Source organism: Polyodon spathula, chromosome 10 (assembly GCF_017654505.1).
Source record: "Polyodon spathula isolate WHYD16114869_AA chromosome 10, ASM1765450v1, whole genome shotgun sequence".
In the NCBI taxonomy this organism is placed as follows: domain Eukaryota; kingdom Metazoa; phylum Chordata; class Actinopteri; order Acipenseriformes; family Polyodontidae; genus Polyodon; species Polyodon spathula.
In genome coordinates this window covers 12,813,891-12,831,350 of record NC_054543.1, presented here as the reverse complement: position 1 = coordinate 12,831,350, position 17,460 = coordinate 12,813,891, and the positions used below count along the sequence as shown (strand labels likewise).

General features: G+C 35.0%; 1 protein-coding gene across 1 annotated transcript; it reads right to left on the bottom strand.

The window, feature by feature from the left end:
- Positions 1-3,386: 3,386 nt before the first annotated feature.
- LOC121322124 (choline O-acetyltransferase-like) lies at positions 3,387-17,063 on the bottom strand. The gene is made up of 15 exons (XM_041261664.1): positions 16,857-17,063; positions 16,070-16,200; positions 12,694-12,885; positions 11,673-11,791; positions 9,783-9,836; positions 9,169-9,349; positions 7,571-7,748; positions 7,141-7,310; positions 6,776-6,876; positions 6,025-6,153; positions 5,599-5,721; positions 4,978-5,119; positions 4,686-4,748; positions 3,984-4,121; positions 3,387-3,786 (listed from the first exon to the last, which is right to left on the bottom strand). The coding sequence occupies exons 2-15, from the start codon at positions 16,130-16,132 to the stop codon at positions 3,517-3,519; spliced, it is 1,923 nt and encodes a 640-aa protein (XP_041117598.1). The 5' UTR covers positions 16,133-16,200; positions 16,857-17,063; the 3' UTR covers positions 3,387-3,516.
- Positions 17,064-17,460: the final 397 nt, after the last annotated feature.

Here is a 17,460-nt window from a genome sequence, read left to right as displayed (position 1 = left end):
ATTGCTAAAATTCTACATCTATTGTTGAAATACAGTATGAAGGAACATTGTACTGGGTGAGGTAATCTTGGTGGCTTATAATTTAATATATTATAAAACCAGCAATGTGTGCGGTTTTCAAACCCTCTACATGCCACACAGTTTGCACAACATAATATGTACAGAACAGCTTGCCACTGTCACACTTAAAGACATACAGTAAGTGTTAATGGACAGTGGTATTGCACCTTCCAAATTACATTTTGGTATTTGATTTTTAATTATATAAGGATATAGTGAACGAAAATGCAGAACAGTACTTGCAGCATATAGAGAATGGCTTATCACATGTGTATGGAGAATCCTTTCTGCATGTCAATGCTGTATACCTATGGCACACATTTTAACATCACAGCACATTAGTAATGGTGTAAGTCATGGGTATTTATTTGTTCATGATAGCTTTGATTTTGTATTTACAGCTGTGATGTGTATGTTACTGACATTTTTTTTTTGTTATGTTTGCCAACTAAGTAAAAGTTAGCAGTGTAAATCCTCAACACACAAAAAAACAGCAAATATTTATTACAGCAGAAACAGCAATTGGTGAGCATCTGCCAAATATAGTTGCTACAGACATTGTATTGCTTTACACTCTTATTAATGACTCTGTTTTATACAAATATAACTCTAGACAAAATTATTTCTTGCAACAATAGATGTGCCATTCTGGTTTGTTATCTAGCAAACAAATGAATCCAAGTTAAATAAATAATGTGATATCTTGTTATTGCATTCACTATCCTCAATAGTCAAATAGGAAAATGTATTTTTTTAGTGTACATTTTATGTAGCATTTAAGGTATGGCTACATTAGCATACTTTTTTTACAGTATAATAAAATATAGAACAGTGAGCAGTAGTTGGGTTTTGAAATAATTTTTGCAAAGCAAATCAACCGTAAGCTTTTATATAAAATAACAAATGGGATGTGATCTTGTATATTTAGTGCTTTGGTTTATATGGAGAAGTTATAGTGTTCAGATATGACTCTTATGATAAACAGCCTTTAAAACAAAGCCATTTCAAATAGAAAATCATCATGAAAATATATAATGGTTGCACATAACTTGCAATTTCTAATTGAATTCTGCAGACCATTGTAAAGCAGAGTCATTTTTATATATTATAAAAATAAGTTTTAGTTACACATCTAATGCCAGACAACTTATAGGTTTATGTTGGTAATTTACAAGGTTTACATTTCATGAGCATTGGGATTTATAGTTGTCTCATGCCTCTTTACTTTAACACACACTGATTGTAAGATTGAATCTGGAAAATGCTGTTTTCATGCTTGACCATTTGTAGTCATATTTATTTGACCCTTGACCTGACACCGGAGAGAATGTCAGAATGATTTGTTTTGAGGACTGATTAATTCCAAATGTCAGGCTACAAGAGACATGGTACATATTTCTGATGTGACATTTGCTTTGAAATAAGAAACAGGACAGACTGCAGAATTCAACTGGAAAACTATATAATATATCCTATGTCCGGTAATTATTTGCTTGCATAGGTAGATAAAAACATAAATATGTTTGTTTTGTCATTTTGAAAAAATAATTATGTAATAAATAGTTATTTCTTAAATTTTTTCTCATTCGTTAAAGTTATATAAATTACAGGAAACACAATGGAATTGACTGAAAGCAGGTAAAAATGCATTGTTACTAGCTTTTCTGTGTTACAATCTGCTAGTTCAGAACTAATGCATTTACATACAGCATGACAACTTTATATTTTATAACATTTGTTTTACATATTGCACAAAATAAATACATACCACATTAATAGAATATTACAGTTAGTACTGTGTGCAACAATTGGACAGTAATTGGACACCTATCCTTAGAATGAACAAATCCTTTTTTATGATCAGTGTCCTTCTTTACTGTTGCTGCAGGAGGTATTGTTAAAGTAAAATTTAATTGAACAGATTCTTTATAAATAACTAGCTAGTTTATACTGCACCACTCACATGGTAAACACACAACACAGAGAGAAATACAGAAATATTGTACCCTGGATTAAATGTGGACACATATATACCATTCTACGTTAACTTTTTTTTTTTTTTTGGTTGAAATATCACAGTTTTTAAAAAAAATTTAAAAATGTAATTCCTTTCATAGTAACCACCATCACAAAGCACTTTACAAAAACAGAGACAAGGGTGTGTGAACTATCGTCAGCTGCAGAGTCACTTACAACAACCTCTCACTCAAAAGACGGAGCACAAGGAGCTTAAGTACTTGCTCAGGGTCACGCAATGAGTCAGTGGCTGAGCTGGGATTTTGAACCAGGGACCTCCGGGTTATAAGCTTATATTTTTAATCACACAGCCTCCTTAACATGATGTTTAAGGAAAAACACATCAATTAAAAAATCCTCTTTGGTCGCCATGTGGATATAACCTTTCGCTCAACTAGTGTTAAGGTGCAATACCTATATGTAAAGTGCTATATTCTATGTATATTATTTAGTTTGAATTAGCATACTAAAATTGACTAGTTTTACTGTAGGTACATTTAAGTCGATTTTATTAGAGCACATGTTCACTATAAGAATGGGAAAGTTTGTCACTAAACTTTTAAGACATACCATGGTGCATATGTTACTGTTAAAGTTAGATGTTGGTTATTTCTGACATTATCCAACCCAAATTGATACATTCCAATAAATACTTACATAACCCTTATTCTAAATTAATTTTAACTTTACTATACTAATACATATACTTGCATGTTGGTATGACAGTAATACCAATGTACTTACACATTACTTTACATACAATGAATGTCACCATTAAGCTTTGCTTCAAATTGTTCTTAAAGCCTTTTTTTTAAATACAGCAATTTAAAATTTAACAATTTTATATTTTAAATTGTTAATTCTTTTTTTTTTCTATACCCTGCTCCAGCTAATCCAATCATTTAGTACTGAGAGATGTCCTTGTCAAATGTGAATTAGTATACATTTGCACAGTGCAGAGATATAGTTATATCAGCAACTAGGTCATTCCACAGAGGCTGCAGAGGTTGATGCCCTGCGTGGAACTGGGTGATTTGACATGTATAAACCCAGAAGACAACACCCAGGCCGTAACATTCAACCTTGAAGCTGAAAAGACCTACCAGATCAGTGGAAGAAATTAATCAATAATAAAATGCCTATATATTATTATTTAAATTAATCAATTATATAGTATATATATATATATATATATATATATATATATATATATATATATATATATATATATAAATACATAAATAATACATACAGTACAGAAATGTACAAAAAGCAATGTCCTTTAATGTCTATGTTAACTGTATAAAGTCTTGAAAAAAATCATTTAAGAAAAGAACTTGCACGCTTTAGTAGTCAGTAAGTACAACAGATGTATGGATAAGCAGATTGAGTTGTCAGGAGCAGCCGAACAGTAAGGTGTTTGGGCTTTACGATAATAGATTAGGATTTGCTTCCATTTTTTACATGTTTGTCTGCTCCTTCCTTTTTATCAGTAGCCTTGGCTGCCATGTTGTACTTACTGCACAAATCTCTCATCTCAACCAGACACTCCTCTAAGGCTTTTGCAAAGACAGTGGAACAGGTTTCCTTACAGTCTCTGAAACTTGAAATGCAGAAGACGATGTGATCTGATTGGGGGTTGTAGCAGGCACCGTAGCCATTGGGGACCACAGGACCATAGCAGCAGAACATCTCTACTGTGGTGGGAACCTGTATAACACAGAGGAGCAAAGTTGATTTCAGATTGGAAATGCCCTGGACCAACATGAGGTTATGTCAATCAAGTTTATTAATGTACAGGTATTATGATGTGGCTAATGAAACCATATAAAATATTTTTTTTTCACCTGAACAAACACAAATGAAGCTATATTATATACTTATTTTAATATTTAGAGAAAACTCACTTGGCTTGTTGAAAGGATAAAGCGATTGCTTTTTAAGAAAGTTTCATCTGTAAATATCTCTGGCTTCTCCATCTTCAGCTCACGAGCTATCTCTCGAAGTCCAAGTAAGTGATTGTCAATTGCCATTCCAGTAATGGACTACAAATAATGAATAGATGTAATTTTTTCTTTTTTTTTAAACCCATGAATTTGATTCATTAAACTGTTAGTCACCAATTTTACTCTAGAAATCCCTAACAAAAAATATTATTATTCAAGAATTATAACAATAATATGAACATTTGGTACAGAATTGTTAAGTGCAGATAATTAGAAGCTTCTCCTAACAACAATATATTATGAATAGTGATAGCTTCATTAAAGGGACAACAGTGATATGTTGAGTAACAAGGGTCTTCATATGAATACATGTTCTTCTTTCATCATGATAACATCTAAAACAGACATTCTTAAGGTATGACATGTCTTTTAATCTGGGAAATAGTTGGTGTTTGGCCAGAAACAATAATACATTATGGTTCTACATGATGATTTTAATTAGGTCATTTATCATTATGATTAATCAAAATGTCAGTCTAGATGTGTGCATAACAGCTTAGTATAAAGTGTATCAAATTAAAGGGAACAAATATTAATGATTCGTAAAACATCTTTCTTAATAATATCCGTAAATAAAGGAATACTAATGTTATTCCTACTTACAAGGATAGTGTAATTGGTCTGAACATTAATTGCATCCCAGAGTCTTTGCATCTTTTCAGAATCCTAGAATTAAGAAGAAAGCAATAAATACCATTAAACATTTCCTTTCACCAAATTCTATTATATTGTATATATTTTTTTTAAACCATCTGTGTTTTTCTTAATTTAAGCCATATCACAAATACAGACACTTTGAACTTCTCAAACTATGACGTTAAATTGTACATCTATTTTAGTATAGCACCTTAAAACGCAAACAAAGGTGAAATGGAATTGGCAAAGAAATACGTACTGGTACCGTGGATTTTCCATCAGTCATTGCTTTCGCAAATACTAATGCTTCATAAGTAGCTGACCGGATGTTATCCACTCTTCCCTCCAGAAAGCGTCGTATGGAAGCACTTTCATAGGTAGGAACTTGTTTGCCATGGCATCTATAAGTGAAACAATAAAGAGGAGTCTTACAATTCTTACAAATGTGTAACAATATGTATACTCCCTACTCTTTGGAAGGGGTTTGCCATAAAAAGCTGTGTTAAAATGTTCTTTGTCATGAGATATTAGGGGAATGGAGGATTAGGAAATAGGCTAGTAGTCAAACACCAATTTGTATCCATTTTTGATGTGGCCCTGTTCATTTCCAAATTTGAATCCGGCAAATCCCTAGTCACTATCACCACAACTGCCTGAACTCAGTAAGCCCGTGGATTGGATTTCCATAGCTGCCACCATGACAACTACTATTGCTTTTGTGAATTCCAGCAACCTGACTGTGAAACATGTTATGCAACTAATTGCAAAATTATACCCAACTTCAGTAAATATGCGTTCCTAAATCTTCCTAAACAATATAAAATCAGGCTTGGTGCATTAATACTACAAGATAATAACTGAATCAGTGGGGTCAGCTTACCTGTAAAATGCCAGTTGCAGAGCAACTTGGATGTAAGCATCTGGACTCATTCTTTGCTTCTTTATAAATTCTTTGCCATAAACTTTAAACTTGTGAACATTTAGGTCCAGATTTCTCACCAACCTAGAAAATGTGTAATCATAAAGAAAATGAAAACAGTGGATGGTCTGCTAAATGTGTAATCATAAAGAAAATGAAAACAGTGGATGGTCTGCTAAATGTGTAATCATAAAGAAAATGAAAACAGTGGATGGTCTGCTAAATGTCATAATGCTGATGGCGTTCAGTGCATTACTAAACTTTTGAGTCTACATTCAATTTTCAAGTGCACAGAGAATGAAAGAGTAATCTGCAAACAAGAGTAATCTGTTGTTTTTGGCTCAAACAGCAGTCATTTCAAGCTAATGTGAAAGTTTCATAACATACCTTTGTAATTTATCTGCTGAAGAAGCTAATAGCCCCTGAACTTCAGGAGAACATTTCCAACGTAATTTCCTAGGAGCAGAAAGTTCGCAAACACTATCAGCTCTAATAAACTTAGAAGGGCTCCCTTTCCTGTAAAACATAGGCAGGTCACGTTTAATCAACATAGTATGCTGGGTGGAAACTACAATACTTTGACTGTTGGATCTAGAAAGTTTTCTTTATCATCGAATGATCCCCAATGGATCATAATGATGTAACTCATGCTAAACACACAATCCAGTGTAAAAAGATCAACCTTTTTCCTGTAATGTTTTATTTGAAAATGACACTATGTAGCATGCATAACACCTTCATAAATGTTTTATTAAACTGTGTAACCCATGCAAAATACTTCATAAATACGTTGCACATAACATTCTTAGAATAATCCATTGCAAGTCTTATCATCTTAATGTTACAAATAATTAAAAGCATGCTGTATCAGTCTGCAAAGTGTATAAAATATTTTTTTCTAGTGCAGTTTCTAACACTTTTTTGTGAATAACCTAAAGCCATATTAATGATTAAAAGCTAGAAATAAACAGCTCAGAAGGTTTCATAGATGCAGCTTTGTTGTTTCTTACTAGTTTCATAAGAGTGTTTTTTTTTCCCACTTAGTGTCAATTTCTAAGTAAGTATAAGTGTTTTGTTATGCTATGAGCAATACTGTCCATGTAACAAAACACAAATGAATGATGAAAATGTTGCTTACATGTACTTCAGAAGATGTTCAGTGCACTGTACTAGTACAATGCCTTCAAAAGGGGAGTGCTCACAAACAACGCCACAGGTCCCATCCATCCCTATAACAAACTAAAACAAAAATATACAGTTTTCATTTAATCATTTTAAATCTTACATCCACAGTATGTATTTGAAAAAATGTAATTGTGACACATGGACACACAGGTGCCTCCATATAGCCCCAGATTACGATACTTGCAATAACTTACCGTATGGACTGCTGTGCACCTCCATCCGTCTCTAGGAAAAATACAGTGTGCTGCTGAGCTACATACAGTATATTATGCTTTGTCTCCAACTTTAAAAACATTCTATACTATTGAATATCCTAACCTGCATGGGTTTGTCATACCAGCGATTCCCACTGTTTTTATCATAGCCCCCTCCATGTAACATCTGCAGAGCTCGATTAGTGTCAGTGAGTTCATTCCCACTTGGATCGTCCAAACACACCAGACACAGGCATCGCTCAATCATGTCTAGCGAGTCTCTATTGGTAGAATCTGGAGGGGAAAAAAAAGGTTTCACCAAATGTAAGTAATTTAGTACAAACAGACAGATTGTCAAAGATTTGGCAGCTTAAGATGTTTTGCAATACCTGTGACTCAAACATTTGTATTTCAGCTGTATTTACTCAAAACTGCTTGTCTTTACAGCACATCCCCACTCAATAGAAGATGGATACATGTACTAGTAAATGACATGCCTTTAGGTTTCAGATATAAAGAGGCTGTTGGTTTGTACCAAGGAGATGGTATCTAACCTTTCATGATTATTGCCCTGGATTCAGCCCATTCAGTTCTTCCATCGGATGTTAGCAGACCTATGGGTGGAAGGCGTTCTTCTTCATTCTCTGCCATTTTAAGTATTTTCTCTAGCTGAGTGAATAAATCTCTTTCGCTGAGACGTCGGAAGTTTATCAGAACATCTAAAACAAAGAACTAGACAGAGAAAAATGTTGTACAACAATTATACATTATTATTAATAACATGTCAGTGATGTTCATCCTCCACCCAAAACATGAAAAAACAGATTGCCATGACCTATATTCCAAGTGGTTCTATAGATATCAGTATGTAAAACTCTAAAGTGTGCCATACATACAGTACTGTACATACAAACATACATATAAAGTTCCCTCTACTATAAAAAGAGACAACTTATTCAAATTTCTTCTTGTGATAGAATACTATTCTGAAATGGATTCTACCTCTATGCTTTACACCTGCCATAGTAGATGATGTATGAACTACAGAGTGGAGTGAGTTTGAGCAAAGCAATTGAGCAGTGCAAAACCATCAATTTTGTTTTTGAAGAACCACTATAGTGCCTCATAGTCATTGCTTTTTTGCATTAAGGCAAAGTGCAAATAGCACAGTATCCTCTCTATGGCTCCCAACTAACTCTGCATGAATGAAAATGGAATAACCCAGTGGTTGGCTAAAGAGGAAATGGAAATCAAAATTGAATAAGTGGCAATGGTTTTGAAACCACAGACAAAATGCTGGAATTAATCTGACATGCTCTAGCAATATGTTGGTTTTGTCTCTGTCAGAAGCTTTCCAGATAAAACGAGGGAAATTTAATCAAACTCAGCTAAGTTGGATGTACTGCTATACCCCAGAGAGGGCTTGAGATATCATGGATGCATTTGCACTTACATGTTCTCCTTTAAAGTCTATTTCCTTTATGAACCCTGGGTGTTTCCAGTTCCAATAGACTGAAGCCGTGCTGTATTTTTTGTTAACAACCTGTCCTCTAATATCAATTGCAGGCATTGTACTTAAAAGTTAGATTTAAGCATTTTTGAATAATATAAGCTGTAAAATGTGCCAAGCTAAATGAAAGCCTTGTGCCAATTCTCCACCTCAAGAACTCGTCTTAACTTCCAGTAAGCAATAACGTTGAAGCAAGAGGTCTGGTTTATAAGCTAATCATGTATAAACTCTTTTGAGGAACCTTAAAGAGATTAGGAGGCAATTAGTTGGTAGTCCTGAAAAGAAATGAAGACATCAAAGTGTTCATCTAACATGTAAATCTTCTGTCAAACCTTGCCTGGTTTCCATCATTGCACTGGTTTCTATTATTTATTGACTGAAAATACCAATGGACTAAATGTACACTTCAAGTTGGATTTAATAACTTATATATTAACATCAGGCAGTACAGTATATAATGGAGTTATAGGACAATGAGCATCTGCATATAGGATGTATAGGCTTCATCCTCCTTTCCTTGATATTCCCTCATACACAGATGCTAGCCTTCCAATAACCCTAATGGCTTCTCCATATCGGTCTTATTGTTCAATAACAATTGCTTTTTAACCTCTCAAGCATTTTATATGAAAAGATCCTGACCTGATTTTTGCATGCTATAATAATATGTTCTGGCTCTGGCATGATACTGTTCTTCTGGGCTACCAGGGTGTCCTTCTTGTGGCCAGGCAGACGATAAGATGAGAACAGTCTGTAGTATTGCTCCATGCAAAGTGGGGTTCCTGCCAGCTGCCCTCGCGCATAATCTATAGGCAAGGCATGTCTGTTACCAAAGAAACAAAGAATGTAAGAAGTTATACAAAGTTTCCATCAACGATGGCAACAAATGTCACAGAAATTCAAAGGCAAGGAGAAATTAATTCATGAAAAAAAATATACAAGTACACCTAGGAAAAAAATTTGATATATTTAAGTGTATTGTAGAAGCTTGGCTCTTATGGTTTATCATGTCATCAGAACCTCTCAAAAGGGTTACTGCCCTATTATCTACAACTATAATATAAGCATCAGAGCTCATTCGTTTGCATATGTATAAATTCTGGGCCATAAACTTTAAACTTGTAAACATTAAAAAAAAAATTGCACCACATAAACTGTTATCCCATGAAAAAGAATGATTCTGATTTATGCCAAACGATATGACATTAACATATGGAACATATTTAAATACAAATAACACAAGAAATGTGACTTACACATCAAGTAAAGCTTTGTAATCTAAAACTCCAGAAATTAGATGAGCAGAAAATCTGTAAAACAAAAGTTTAGGGGAACAATCTCCATTAATTAAACACCAGGAAGTTATTAATGCAATCTCTGGATCGTGTACTGTTAATAAAGAATGCCCTATTCAGCTGCTTTCTTAAAATATAAATAGCATCAAATGACATTTTAAGTGTTAATATTCCAATTAAGATTATAACCTCTCTAGTTAGCATTTTAGATAAATGCACTGTTGTCTGTTGACTTTTAAGAGACAAGACAAGCAGATGAAACCAAGAAAGTTGAAATGTCACAGAAATACATTATGGTTTTGAATGAGGAAATTAAAACTGTGATGGCAAGTCCACAGCTATAAGTATATGGGAAATCATTTGATCTTAATATAGAAACAACTGGACTTGGTTGGTTTCACAACGTCACAAAAAGGTGGTCTATTTATTCAGAGACTGAGTCTTACAAAGTAAATATCCCTTCCGATCTGTGAGGGCGCTAAGTAACAGGAACAGAGTACCCTGGACTGTTTGGCCTGATACTTAATTCCTGGGGTTAAAAGGAAGTCGGTCATTTAGAAAGGGGGCGGAGCTTCGGTGCATTAACTCATCGACCCGGAAGGGAAATGATGTGGCAGCCGTGGTTTGGAGGAGCGGCTGCAATAGTTTACCAATGCGTGACGTTATAAATAGCGGATGAAGCGATGAAATCTGTTCCTTCGTTTCAGTTAAGGACAACCTGGAAGGACCTGTGTTTTGTACGGAGAAAATCATGAGTGTTTGGTTTGTTTATTGAGGTGTCGAAAACAATACTGTTTGTGATTATTTAGATGGCTAAACACAATCCAGGAGCTGTCGCTAAAGGCCAGCACAAACCTGGACAACACTGCACTTTGTTTGCACTAAAGTACTGTATTTTCACCACGAGCACTAGAGCACACACTGTGGACGGGTGTTTGTGTTTGTGTACGTGTTACGTGTGGGTGCATTAAAACGGGACTATCCGCGGATTACAGATAAGCAATACACATCGCTGTATGCTTCTCATTGACATTGTTCTTATTTACTGTTGTTAGCCATCAGGCATTTGGATTAAATAACATTGCACCTGGATTATAATTGTCTGTCTGTTTATTGATCATCTGCACCAGCACACTGTTATCCACTTTGCCACAGTGCCGTACAGAATTCCATTACCAATGCAGCCCAAGATATATGGTGGACACTGATGTTATTCTTGGGTGAACAAAGCCTAAATGGGACTTGGATTGATACATATGCCTCCCCATAGACTCTCTTTAAATGCATGCCATGTATTACCTTCTGATTATATCTCCAAGGGTTCAGAGAACAGGTTCAAATACATAATTTACTATCTATGTGCACAAAGCTCTCTGACAGTCCAGAAATAATTCAGGCTGTACATTTGTACCAAACAATGTAGCATCTCTCTCTCTCTCTCTCTCTCTCTCTCTCTCTCTCTCTCTCTCTCTCTCTCTCTCTCTCTCTCTCTCTCTCGTCCTCTCAATGTCCTTGCCTTCCTGAATGGAAACGCTAATGTAATTGTGGTTGAATTACAGGGATATGCTGGGGTTTGCTCTTTGAAAGGCAGAGATGATAACTGTGTCAAGTTACAGGAACACAGATATAGAAGCTTCAGCTTTGATGTTTTACCTAGTTCATCAGATTGCTATACATGGTTAACCAATAGAAAGAGAAAGGTGCTTTAAGGATATTAAAACTGAACCCCAGCCCCCTACTCATTGTTAATGCATCATATGTCATAGTTGTGTGATGTGTCAAACAATACTCTAAATACAGGATAACACTATGATTACACTGATATGATTGGTATTATAGAAGAAGAGGTACCTGAGAAGGTCATTTTGATCATGGAAATTCTGTCGTGGGAAGACTATAGCAGGGCTGGAGTTCACAGGAAGAGCCAACCTGTTATTCAAGTACATGTCTTCCAGCCAATAGTCATATACCTAGGAAATTAAAAACACACAGCATGAATCACATGGTTTCTAGGAACATGAGCAATAATAATCAAGCAGAAATATACCCTTTTAGAATTACTGTATATATTTAAAAAAATATGTCATGTATGTTTTGGTTTGGTTTAAAAAGGGATTATTCAAAAGTTTGTTTTGCATTCTAAAACAAATATCTCATAGGCACACTGGCAATATACATTATAAAATGACTTGGATGAACAGAGGACTCTGTTACACTGATCAGTTCTTATTGCTTAAACTGAACACAAGTTATAGACTGACATATTTCCAAGTAACTGTTATAGTTATTGGTGTTATGAGATTATATAGAGAAATCTGAGCTCAATATGGTTCACAGTTGATTTAAACAATATGTTTTTGGAGTATAAAAGCCTGATGTGGTTAAAGTCCAGGGCTTGTAACCAGAAGGTCACAGGTTCAAATCCCACCTCTGCCACTGACTGACTCACCGTGTGACCTTGAGCAAGTCACTTAACCTCCTTGTGCTCCACCCTGTGGATTAGATGTTAAATCAGTGTTCTATTGTAAGTGACTTTGCATCTAATGCACAGTTCACAGCCTACCTGTGTAAAGCTCTTTGTGATGGTGGTCCACTATGAAAGGCGTTATATAAAATAAAGTTATTATTATATTATATTCTTATATAAGAATCTGTTATGCTAAATAATTAAATGTATTCCTATGTATTGACTTCTATTAATTAATGCATGTGGGATACACAGATATTTAATAATATGCTAATAATTTTATAGCAAAAAAGTATTCACATATTTAAGTTAATTCCAGTTTTATTGGATGTTAAAAACTGGTATCCTGTTTTTACCTCTGTTAAAAATCATGGCAATTGTGGCAGCTTCCACAAAGGCTCTTACCCAGTTATCAGTTTTCTCTCTCTTTTCTAGAAGCTTTTGTTGTAGAAACTCCCCTGTCCCTCCAGGCGCTCTAAACTTCTCCACAATGGCCTTGGTCCTCTTAAACTCTTCCTCTGTCACCAGATGCTTCATGCATTTAAGGTACATGTCTGTGGTCTTTTGCAAAGGAGGTACTGGAAGCTTGGGTAACACCTAACCCAAAAAGAAAAAGGATTACAAGCCCAGGCAGGTGTATTCATTTTTTAAAATGGATAGTGGTATTGTTATTGCAATGCCTAATGTTATAATTTAGTGGGTCTCTACACAGTCAATAATATGAGGGAGATGCATGTGGATGATTTTGCTCTTTTAAAATCAAATAATTGTATAATGAGACTTGTGTTGCAAGGGGTCTTTCTCAACACAGGATCCAATACTCTGGGTGTACCAATCATCCTTATTAACACTGTCCTTTTTATCAATTAAGACAAAATACAATAACAGTTTTAATGTAACTGTTTGTTTATTTGTATGTTTTTGGACACAAATACTTAGAGGTCGCACTTTACTTTCATGATGAATTGTAAAAACATCTATTAAGCAAATATATCATTTTTGACCATTAATACAAGGAGTAACAGTTTATTACCATACATTTTACATAGCAAATACGAATGTGAATATTCATGTCATGTTATAAACCAATTATAAGGGATGTTATAACTACCTTAGGTACGTGTTTTTTTTTTTCATTAACTATTTAAAGACCATGTATAACTAGGGCTTCTGTTTTTCAGTTTTTATTAATTGTATTTTTCGGTGGTTATTTTTAGCTATTTTTGAGTTATGTAAATTGTTTTTTTTGAGGCTTTCGTTTTTCATATACTATATGAAATGTATGTTTTCGGTTGCTTTCTAAAATGCTCGAGGATTTTTCTTCTGTCAAAATATGTATATTAACTCAACAGTACTTGCACACTTAAGTTGTACCTTCTTTCCTTTGCTGTCTTCCACAACGAAATCCCTATGGTCACGGGCACATTCTTCTGGGGTTTTTGTGTGTAGGCATTTTTTACATTTCACCACAATTCTCTTTTAAATCCTCCGCATCTTAACTGTAACACATCTTTAAATCCTACTAACAAGCCTCCATTCCTGATTGTAATCTTGTTTTATATCTCGCAAGCTGAGTCTCCAATAGAAATGTAGGAATGTGCTGTCACTCAGTAGTTGGGGTGGGTTTACAGTATTCAGAACGAATCAATGACAGATGGAAGTCAGGAAGGCGGGACATTGCCCAGCAGCACTGGGAAATGTATTTATTCCTATTTTTGCAGTAGCTTTTATTTTTGAGGGAAAAGGGTAAAGTCTACGTGAATTGATTAACCATTTCCACAGTTTTTTCGGTATTTTCTGGTGTTTATTGACTATCAACCGATTTCATTTCTTTGTATCGGAAGTGTTTTATCAGGTTTTATCTGTTAAAACAAAAACTCAGAAACCCTATTTATAACACAATTATAGACACATTGTTTTCGGTTTATGACACATCCTTATAGTAAAGTGTTACCAATATAGAAAGGTATGTTTTCAACATAGTGATCAATACAAGGTTTGAGCAGATTACAGGATGGCGGTTGTAAAGTTTTTATTTTTATAAAATATATAATAACATAACAATTGTAAAAAGTAAGTGTAAAAACTATGTCAAGTCAAGAGATTTGTGATTCTTATGGAATGTTTCCTTTGGCAAACATTATGTTATTGTTATACAACAAACTGTGTTGCCCCCATTCAAATGACAGACTGAGAGTAGGTAGTAGGACAAATGTGCTGTGTATGCTGGAATTCCCTCCCACCTCTACATCAACAAGGTTCAGTACAGATTCAATAATGCAAGGAGCACATTCTGACAGATACAACTTCCCTATGAGAAACCCCTACCTACTAGAATTAACTGTTATCTGTTATGCTGCCTGCTGAATAATAGTGTGGTAGACATGGAATATCTAAGGGAAAGAAAAAAAGATGGAATATATGTAAATATATGTCAAAACACAAGTTCATACTTTTGACTATAGGATCTTTTTACCTATCAATGAAAACATGGTTTGCTACAATGCAATACAACATAAAGAAACTATTAAATACAGCAAATAACCTTTGAGTAGTAGAGTTGTCTCTATTAGCCTTTTGCATATATCAATATACAATCCATAACCCTACTTATTTCAGTTTAAAAATACAATTTAGATTCATATTTTCATACTGCAATTGGTTGTGTTTGCTTTGCTTTGACTGAGTTTAAGTGTGCCAAGGTCTGACTGGAAATTACTTTAGTAGAGTCATGCGATAAATGCATAAGGGAGGCAGCACCTGTGTTTCAAACTGGAAGGAAGTAGATGGCAAAACAAGCCGTGGAAGATGCAAAGGCTAACCTTTGAATCAATGATATCATGGGGCAATTTCAACATGGAAGAGGAGGTATTGGTCTCAGTTCAGCTTCAGTTCAGTTCAGTTCAGCTGGGGCACAAGGCAGCCCCAGCTCAACGAAGGAAGCTGATAGTCAACGAGCTGCAAAAGCACTAACCTTCGACCAGATATTGTCTTTTGGTGTGGATCAGCATGCCTCGTTCACCTGGTACTGTTAACAGTGCCATGGGAGGATGCTGTGAATGAGGCATATGAGAGGAAGAAACTTCTATATGCTCAACTAGCTGCTGAAGCGGAACAGCAATGATAGAGAGTCCGGGTTTAACCAGCGGGTTGTCAAGGATTATGTCACACTCTACAACCTGGTTTTTCAGAGACATTGGATTCAGTGGTCAAGAGTTGCACCGCACAGTGAAGAACTTATCTGAAGCAGCAGAGAGGAGCAACAACTGGCTGTGGTTGAGATGGAAAGATTGTGGTTGCGGATTTCAAAAACAATAGAAAGAAAGCAACGTTGATGCACAATCCAGACGGTTGTCATGCTGAGGCGCTGGGGAGACCGCACTGTGATTAATCCCTGAAGCCAGGATCGCAGCCGTTGTGTGTACTGATGAGCAAGGATGGCAAAATAAGCCGATCCCTGGAGCCAGCATTACACATTGGCCATTAACACCAGGCAGAAGGATATCGACATCATCAGATGGAAGGAAACGCAAATGGATGGAAACGCAGATGGATCACATTAGTTTAATGTAAAGCTACATCTTAGTTGGTGCTTATCTTGGCGAGAGACGACTCTAAAATCAGCGTGAAGCTTTAACATCTATTCTCATGTAATGGAAATCATAAACTATGAAATGGGTAAGGAATTAAAAAGAAGTAATGTGTTATGTAACGTTAGTGATGTAAGTAATGTTACTTAATAATCAGGTTGATTAATATGAATAGTAATAAAAGTATATACATAGCTATCCGTATGGCCTTTGGGTTTCCCTTGTTCTTGCTTGGGTTTCTCTAGGACAGGCATGCTTGATGATATGTAATGAGGCCAGTCAGTGCTAAGAATGCTCAAGGTTTACTCAGACTGGATGTTTCCTGCATAAAGTGACAAAGAAAGTACAATTTAAGATAATACAGTTTAGTCAACTCCTGCAACTTAAAAAAACAAAAGAGTATTCATGCTAAAGCAAACTGATTATTAACCAATAGGGAGTGAGCTGGAATATTGACAAACGAGGTGACTATATACAATTAATGATCAGCGCTGTGTGCAGGGTAGGCTCTATCTTATTCTAATATTGATTCTGAGATACATACCTTTCAAACACCTGTTGTTGTAATTTATTTAACTAAACTGTTCTCATTCAAAGACAGCGTTATGAAAATTATTAAAAAGAGACAATTGTTTAATCTACTTTTTGCTCACCAACACACACGGAATAATAATAATAATAATAATAATAATAATAATAATAATAATAATAATAATAATAATAATAATAATAATAATAATAATTACTATTAAGTTTACGAATCTCAGACCAAACTTGTTTAGAAAAACGTAATTTGGTTATGTCTATACTGGACGTTGTTTTAACAAATAAATACATAAACAAATAAATTGAATAATAATAATAATTTTACTCAACATGCAAATACATTTCAGACGTCTCCCGTTAATTTCCATGCATATAAACAACTCAAGCAGAATCAGCCATTTGGCTTTCCAGTTAAAAGGTACTCAGCCTTACCTGTCCGTGGCTTGGTCTAGGTTTAAGATGACAAATTTAAAGTTGTTCAGTACTTGTAAAGGTCGTCCCTTCCATGTTTAATTTGGGCTCCAGTGGACAATACAAATGTCCAGGAATAAAATAGTAAGCTAAATATCCGGGTGTTTCTATTCAGTCATCTCGATATCAAGCTTGCATCCCACGCATTACCAGCGTAGAGTTCTTCACTTAGCTCACTATGTTCGGAGGTACTTTGCTTCCTTCCCCGTTGTGTCCAACGACTCCTCCCACTGTAATTCTCTGTAAAACTCTATTCGCCGAACTCTAAGCTATGACAGTATGGTTTTCCAACCCACCCCAGATAGAGCATGTTGGTATTTCATCCTGTGCCAGTGATGCTGCTTCATACAGAAACATTTAATAAAGAATAAAGTCAATATTTATTTTTAAGTAAGACTAATAATACCATTGATCTATAACAGGCTTTTAATTAAACAATTATTGTGCTGTAATAAAATGAAGTGGGTGAAAATGACAGCTGTACAGTGTTTAGTATAACAGAATTAGTTTTGAACCACATTTCAATTACAATTATAAAGCATGTGTTGCATGTATACAGTGCAAC